Source organism: Rhineura floridana, chromosome 12 (assembly GCF_030035675.1).
Source record: "Rhineura floridana isolate rRhiFlo1 chromosome 12, rRhiFlo1.hap2, whole genome shotgun sequence".
Taxonomy (NCBI): Eukaryota; Metazoa; Chordata; class Lepidosauria; order Squamata; family Rhineuridae; genus Rhineura; species Rhineura floridana.
In genome coordinates, this window is record NC_084491.1 from 19,239,599 (window position 1) to 19,247,724 (window position 8,126).

Sequence of the window (8,126 nt, forward strand, 5' to 3'; positions counted from 1 at the left end):
AAAATCAATTCAGTTTGCATTTAAAGCCAAATCTAGCAAATCTGCATTTCCTGAAACAATACGAGAACCGAAACACAGACATCCTCCAAAATTTGCACTTACCCGAATATTGCAATGCAGTTCTCCAACCAAACAGTGTTTACAAAAATCCATATGTTAGAGGAAAGAGTGCATAAAAATGAATAGATTAGTGAAAATAATATATACATATATTATCGCCGCGCGCACCACTAGCGAGAGAGAGAGGGGGGGGGAAAGCTCCCAGGCGCCCCGGAAGAGGAACCTGCAGCCGCTTTCGGGTCTTGTAGGCTACTAAAGATGGCCGCCCCCACCAGTAGCCGCCGCGGCGGGAAGGAAGAGAAAGAGGAAAGGGTTGATATGGCGACAGCGCTCCCCCCCCACCTTCTGCTCCTGCTTTTGGTGCTGCCTCGGATGGGAGGACAAGCCGCTGCCGGGAAGATGAAAGTAGTGGAGGAGCCCAACAGCTTCGGGCTCAACAATCCCTTCCTGCCTCCCTCGAACCGCCTCCAGCCCAAAGCGGCCCCCTCCCCTCTGTCAGGTCCTGCACATCTTTTTAGACTGGCAGGCAAGTGCTTCAGTTATGTGGAGTCTTTGTACAAATATGAGTTCTGCCCATTCCATAATGTCACACAGCATGAGCAGAGTTTCCGGTGGAATGCCTACAGTGGGATTCTCGGAATCTGGCATGAATGGGAAATTGAAAACAATATGTTTGTTGGGATGTGGATGAGAGATGGAGATTCATGTGAAACCAAGAACAGACAGACAAAGGTTCTTCTTGTATGTGGAAAGAACAACAGATTGGCTGATGTGTCTGAACCAAGCACTTGTGTTTATTCTCTTACATTTGAAACTCCACTTGTTTGTCACCCACATTCTCTCTTAGTGTACCCAGCTTTGCCTGAAACCCTCCAGAGAAAGTGGGATGAAGTGGAGCAGTTGCGTCATGATGAGCTAATCACAAAACAGGGATACAAGAAACGGTTGAGAGAGATATTTGAAGAAGCTAGCTTTTTTAAATTTACAGGAGAGAAAGTGAGTGAAGGAAAGAGAACAAAACCTCAAAATCTGGAATTCCACTCGCTGGAAAAGTGCAATAAGGTGTGTGAGAGGTTGCTGAAATGCATAGCGTCAGGGAATGTGGCCCAGCACTTATGTGGATGAGGGTTCTTTGTGAAGATTGTCAAGGCTGTATTGGGTGTCAAGCCTGCTAACTGATGGCTGAATTTGAGCAGATCTCCCAGATGGAAACTTCGTCATGTTTCAGAGGGACTCAGACTTTGTTGCTTTTGTTTTCACGGCTTGTCTACTTTGGGGTATTTTATGAACATTATGTTAAATTGTTATCTGTATCATTATTTATCTGTATTTTATCATTATTGTTTTCAGATTGTTAATGTCTGTTATATTTGTATGCCTATTTTGTACGTCGCCCAGAGTGGCTGGATAGCCAGCCAGATGGGCGACTAAGAAATTCAATAAATAAATAAAATAAATAAATAAATAAATATACAGCAGTGCATTATGCTCTTAGAGGCAAAAAGTCTTCCTTCAGAAAATGGGAGTCTTGTCCAAATGAAGAAAATAAAAAAGAACACAAACTCTGGCAAAAGAAATGCAAGAAGACAATAAGGGATGCTAAAAAAGAATTTGAGGAGCACATTGCTAAGAACATAAAAACCAACAACAAAAAATTCTATAAATACATTCAAAGCAGGAGATCATCTAGGGAGGCGATTGGACCCTTGGATGATAAGGGAGTCAAAGGTGTACTAAAGAACGATCAGGAGATTGCAGAGAAGCTAAATGAATTCTTTGCATCTGTCTTCACAGTGGAAGATATAGGGCAGATCCCTGAACCTGAACTAACATTTGCAGGAAGGGATTCTGAGGAACTAAGACAAATAGTGGCAACGAGAGAGGAAGTTCTAAGCTTAATGGACAATATAAAAACTGACAAATCACCGGGCCCGGATGGCATCCACCCGAGAGTTCTCAAAGAACTCAAAGGTGAAATTGCTGATCTGCTAACTAAAATATGTAACTTGTCCCTCGGGTCCTCCTCTGTGCCTGAGGACTGGAAAGTGGCAAATGTAACGCCAATCTTCAAAAAGGGATCCAGAGGGGATCCCGGAAATTACAGGCCAGTTAGCTTAACTTCTGTCCCTGGAAAACTGGTACAAAGTATTATTAAAGCTAGATTAACTAAACACATAGAAGAACAAGCCTTGCTGAAGCAGAGCCAGCATGGCTTCTGCAAGGGAAAGTCCTGTCTCAGTAACCTATTAGAATTCTTTGAGAGTGTCAACAAGCATATAGATAGAGGTGATCCAGTGGACATAGTAGACTTTCAAAAAGCGTTTGACAAGGTACCTCACCAAAGGCTTCTGAGGAAGCTTAGCAGTCATGGAATAAGAGGAGAGGTCCTCTTGTGGATAAGGAATTGGTTAAGAAGCAGAAAGCAGAGAGTAGGAATAAACGGACAGTTCTCCCAATGGAGGGCTGTAGAAAGTGGAGTCCCTCAAGGATCGGTATTGGGACCTATACTTTTCAACTTGTTCATTAATGACCTAGAATTAGGAGTGAGCAGTGAAGTGGCCAAGTTTGCTGACGGCACTAAATTGTTCAGGGTTGTTAAAACGAAAAGGGATTGCGAAGAGCTCCAAAAAGATCTCTCCAAACTGAGTGAATGGGCGGAAAAATGGCAAATGCAATTCAATATAAACAAGTGTAAAATTATGCATATTGGAGCAAAATATCTGAATTTCACATATACGCTCATGGGGTCTGAACTGGCGGTGACCGACCAGGAGAGAGACCTCGGGGTTGTGGTGGACAGCACGATGAAAATGTCGACCCAGTGTGCGGCAGCTGTGAAAAAGGCAAATTCCATGCTAGCGATAGTTAGGAAAGGTATTGAAAATAAAACAGCTGATATCATCATGCCGTTGTATAAATCTATGGTGCGGCCGCATTTGGAATACTGTGTACAGTTCTGGTCGCCACATCTCAGAAAGGATATTATAGAGTTGGAAAAGGTTCAGAAGAGGGCAACCAGAATGATCAAGGGGATGGAGCGACTCCCTTACGAGGAAAGGTTGCAGCATTTGGGGCTTTTTAGTTTAGAGAAAAGGTGGGTCAGAGGAGACATGATAGAAGTGTATTAAATTATGCATGGCATTGAGAAAGTGGATAGAGAAAAGTTCTTCTCCCTCTCTCATAATACTAGAACTCGTGGACATTCAAAGAAGCTGAATGTTGGAAGATTCAGGACAGACAAAAGAAAGTACTTCTTTACTCAGCGCATAGTTAAACTATGGAATTTGCTCCCACAAGATGCAGTAATGGCCACCAGCTTGGATGGCTTTAAAAGAAGATTAGACAAATTCATGGAGGACAGGGCTATCAATGGCTACTAGCCATGATGGCTGTGCTCTGCCACCGTAGTCAGAGGCAGCATGCTTCTGAAAACCAGTTGCCGGAAGCCTCAGGAGGAGAGAGTGTTCTTGCACTCGGGTCCTGCTTGGGGCTTCCCCAGGCACCTGGTTGGCCACTGTGAGAACAGGATGCTGGACTAGATGGGCCGCAGGCCTGATCCAGCAGGCTCTTCTTATATTCTTATTGTGAGAACAGGATGCTGGACTAGATGGGCCTTTGGCCTGATCCAGCAGGCTCTTCTTATGTTCTTATGTTAGCAAAAATAGCTTACAAAATGCATCCATCCATCAAAACTGCATACAAAAAATGTATTTATTAAGAGAAATACACACTAAATTGCTGACGAATTTTCATGAAGATATTTTTTAAAAAATTGGAAATTGCTACAGAAATGTGTAAAAGTGAATTTAAGATTGAAAAAATGAGAAACAGAGAACTGAAACTGTCAGTTTCTTCCATTCCTAAATACAAGTTACTTCAATACAGCCTTGAAGTTCCCCAAATATTTTTATAGCAATGTCTTACAGCATTTACATTTTTCCCAAGGTGCAGTAAAGTATGTAGGAAAATTCCTAGGCAAAAGTTAGAAAACTTCGTGCTCAGTTTTGCAAACAATGACAAAGTAAAGTCTACTAGAAGTCTGAACCTGAGGTCTTAGCGTTGTAAAACTTAGTATATAGCTTTTGAATCTCCAGAGAGTCCCTCTCCCCTTTTGTTTTATCATGGAACAAAGCTTTAAATCATACAGACTATAGTAAAATTGCTTATTCTTTTTCTAAAAGGTCCTTATATTGCAACGAGCTGAGGTCAGGGGATTAACTCCATACAGCTAATTCCCTCCCCTTAAATGTTAGACAAGCACCACCTTCGATATCTTTTTGGTACCTGAAGACCTTCCTCTTTCAACAAGCCTTTTAAATAGAGACCTTATCACAGTCTGTGTTGGAATTACTTTTTAAGATGTTTTAAAGGTTTTTTTTATAAAAAGATGTTTGTAAAGATGTTTGGTTTTAATATTTTAATATTTAATATTTTAAAGTCTGTTTTTATGACGTTTTAAAGTATTTTTAGTGTTTTTGTTTGCCACCCTGTGCTACTACTGGGAGGAAGGGTGGGATATAATAATAATAATAATAATAAAAACATTAACTCTCCTTTATTTGACCATCATACGATTAAACAAAGTTTAATATGGATGAAACACACACACACACACACACACCTGGTTGGTGGACTCAACAGGAGTGCAATACAGTTTTCCCCTTGAACAAGTGCTGGTTGTTCTGGGGGGGAAATTGGTAACCTGGTTTAAAAAGGAAGCTTGTGGGAGAGCCTGTGTTCTCTCAGGAGCCCACAGGAGCCCAGGACTACTGTTAGAGTAGTATGACAGTGGAACCAATTATCCAGGTGCTGGGCTCTCCAACAGTGGAGGCATTCAAGAAGCAGCTGGACAGCCACTTGTTGGATATGCTTTAATTTGGATTCCTGCATTGAGCAGGAGGTTGGACTCGATGGCCTTAGAGGCCCCTTCCAACTCTACAATTGTATGATTTTATGACTATGAATTCATTAAGAAGCAATCATAGATTGTTAGGCTGCAGGGAGGCACTGCCTACCCTCTGTTTTTATTGATCTTATGCAAGCGACTTCGCTTGAAACACAGGGTAAAAATACTTCAGATAAATAAACAAGGGTCAAAGGAAGAATGCCAGACAAGCAGGGAAAGAGAGATCAGAAATATTGGAAGAGGGACCGAGAAGAATCAGGAAGTGGGGGTGCAAGGCCTAGAAGCAGGGTTCTTGATGATAAACAAGGAGAATAAATGTGAGCTGAAGTGAAAACCTTAAGGATGTTGCGCCTCAGTCAAAACTGAGCTAGTTTTCCATGCAGAAGGTCCCATGTTGCAGTCCCTGGCATCTTCAGCTAAGATAATGCTTAGGAAGCAGGGATGGGAGATCTGTGCCAAAGACCTTAGAGAACCATTTCTTAAGTCTATACAGCACTGGATGAGACAAATTAATGTAATTTAAATTAACCAACCAAAACAATGGACACACTGAATGTAATGTAATATGACTAAATTAGGGTCATGAATTTCAATGGGTCTACCCCAGGTAAAATAAAAGATTTTGTTCCCAAGGGTTCTGTAATTATTATTGTCACAATAAAGGAAACTTTACAATACCTTATCAATGATGGACAAAATATAAGTATCAATTCCTCTCAAAGGACAAAAATGAACACAATGGTTAGGCCACAACATGCGAAAACAGGATATCTTAATATTATTCTGCTTGGACATCAAAAGGCCTTAGGATGGCATATCATAATAATCTATGTCAGCACAACAGCATGTTATGTTGGACCTGCAGAGCCATGACAATATGCATGTTCAGGATGGAAATACTACCTTCCACTTAATGAATCTGTATACTGAAGATCATGTAATCCACTCTAATAAAACATCCTTGAATATAGCATGCCATAACAACCTGGACTGTTCATTCAGAACACCTGGAGATTTATTTCACACCCATCTCCTTGACCTCCAGGTCTAGTGGAGGCTGGTGCCCATTATGACTGGTATGGCAGAAAGCAGGGAGGCCAACAGTAGATGAAGCCAGAGCCAATGGCTGTTGGAGTCAACTAATTCTAGCCTTGCCCCTATCCTCCTCTTTGTTGAGTTCTAAGAAGATAAATCTGAGACTAAGGCAAAGGAAGAGGCTGATAGCCATTGCCACCCCCTAGATGGGAGGTGGGCAGATGGGGGCTGGCTTAGGACAGAATGATCTTGGTGGGGCATTGCCCCACTTGCCCTAATGGGCCAGCCTCCACTGCCATGGTCCAGAGGTGCCAGCTGCCTGGATTCCTGGCTGTCTCTCATACCCCAGGATTAGAAGAGATGTCAATCAAGGCAGGAGCCTTGGGATCATGACTAAAGTATCTGACAAGATGTACATGGGGTTACTTGGGAGAAGAGGGAATTAGATGGAAGCACCTGGCTGGATCAGGAACTGGCTGAGAGCGAGGAAGGGGTAGATCCTCCAACTCCTACATAAGCCCCCAGTCTGAACTGCTTCATTGCCTCTACACCTGGAATGAAAACCAAAGAGCACAACTGGGATATAGAGGCCCCAACTTCATTAACTGGTCTCAGACAATGAAACACTGAAATGAAACTAATGGCGTTACATTTGCCTCACTGGCTGGAAGCCTCACAAATCAGCCACAGAGAGGATTCTTGCTTGAGACTCTGCTTCCTGTTTCTGTTTGAAGGTTGGTCTTTCCTGATGTTATCTTGGGGCTTGTGAGACTCCTTGGGGCTTGTGAGACCCTTTGAGGCTCTTGAGACCCCTTGAGGCTTAATCCTCAATCTAGTGGTCCTCTATTTATATCCAAAAGACCCTCTGGGAGGTGGCATCTTATACCTATGAGATCACTATCTTCCCAGCACCTAGGTTGCTGGGTTCTCACATAGGTGACTTTTGTTTAGCTCTTCTGACACTGTACTTGCTACTATCTGGTCTGGGAATACAGCTGTGACCTTCATTCCCAGCTTTATTTTGACTAACATGAGTCTGTCTCTGACTCTTTATATAAGCAGGGTGAGAACATTTGCAAACCAATTAAACTCACTGTCCTTTCTCAATTTGGGAAAGGCATAAACAGGCCCACCTGGGCAAGCAGGGGTGTGAGATGAGCTCATCTTGATTGTTTTGGTTAATTAAACAACTTTTCCCAAGCTCTGCTTTTGAACACAGGCAGAGTGAAAAACTTCTTTCTCAGCTTATTATAAACCATGTTAGAAAGCCTGTCCTTTAAGCTGTCCAGGCTCCAATGATAATGTGCAAAAACAATAAGCACCCCAATAAATCAAGGGTATGAGATATGAATTATGGGACGGGGCCATGGGACATGCCATACTAGGTCTCCTTGTACGTCTAGATTCTTGCAGAACTATTTGCTAATACACCTTATTAAGGATCTGCAGCAAATACAACCACACCTTTAAGGAACTGAAGGCATAACTTTAGGAGACAAAGGGAAGCGGAACCTCACATATCTCCTGGCTCAAAGGCAAACATTTGACTGAAGCATGCCTTTCATTGCCTACCTCTTATAAGGGTGAGCTGAGGGGACCCATGTTCACTCACCTGACCCTCACTGCTCAGCATTTGGAAGGGTGAAACCTTCATGCCCCCAAAGCACCTGACCAGCGGCAACCCCCACAAGCCAGTCAGCATAGTAGTCAAGCCCACAGTTGTGACAAAGGAGTGTCGTTTAGTCAAATCAACAACATACTCCAGATATAAAGGGCAGCGTGGAGTAGGTGAGAAAGGTAACAGAACAGCCAAGGATGGGGCACCTCACACATTCCTACCTAATTCTAGTTCCCCAAACAGGGCAACTAACTAAACCCACACTACTCCAAGGGTGGGTGGGTTTCCCCTAAGGATGGAAGGATTTGTCAATTTTGCTTCTCTCAGTTTCTCATTTTTCCAGTCTTCAATTCCAGTTCTGGAGCAATTTACAATTCTTTTTTTAAAAAACTTCACGAAAATTATTGTATGCAGTACTGACTAATAAACATATTTTGGCACTAATTTCTCTACATATAATGCATTTTTGTTTCACTAATATATTCATTTTTGTGCATACTTTCCTGT

General features: G+C 42.4%; 1 protein-coding gene across 1 annotated transcript; it reads left to right on the top strand.

Annotated features, from left to right (window-relative positions):
* The first annotated feature begins 302 nt into the window (after nt 1-302).
* LOC133368458 (N-acetylglucosamine-1-phosphotransferase subunit gamma-like) lies at nt 303-1,336 on the top strand. Its single transcript, XM_061592722.1, has one exon. It carries the CDS (start codon nt 319-321, stop codon nt 1,183-1,185), a length of 867 nt encoding a protein of 288 aa, XP_061448706.1. The 5' UTR covers nt 303-318; the 3' UTR covers nt 1,186-1,336.
* The last annotated feature ends 6,790 nt before the right edge of the window (nt 1,337-8,126 follow it).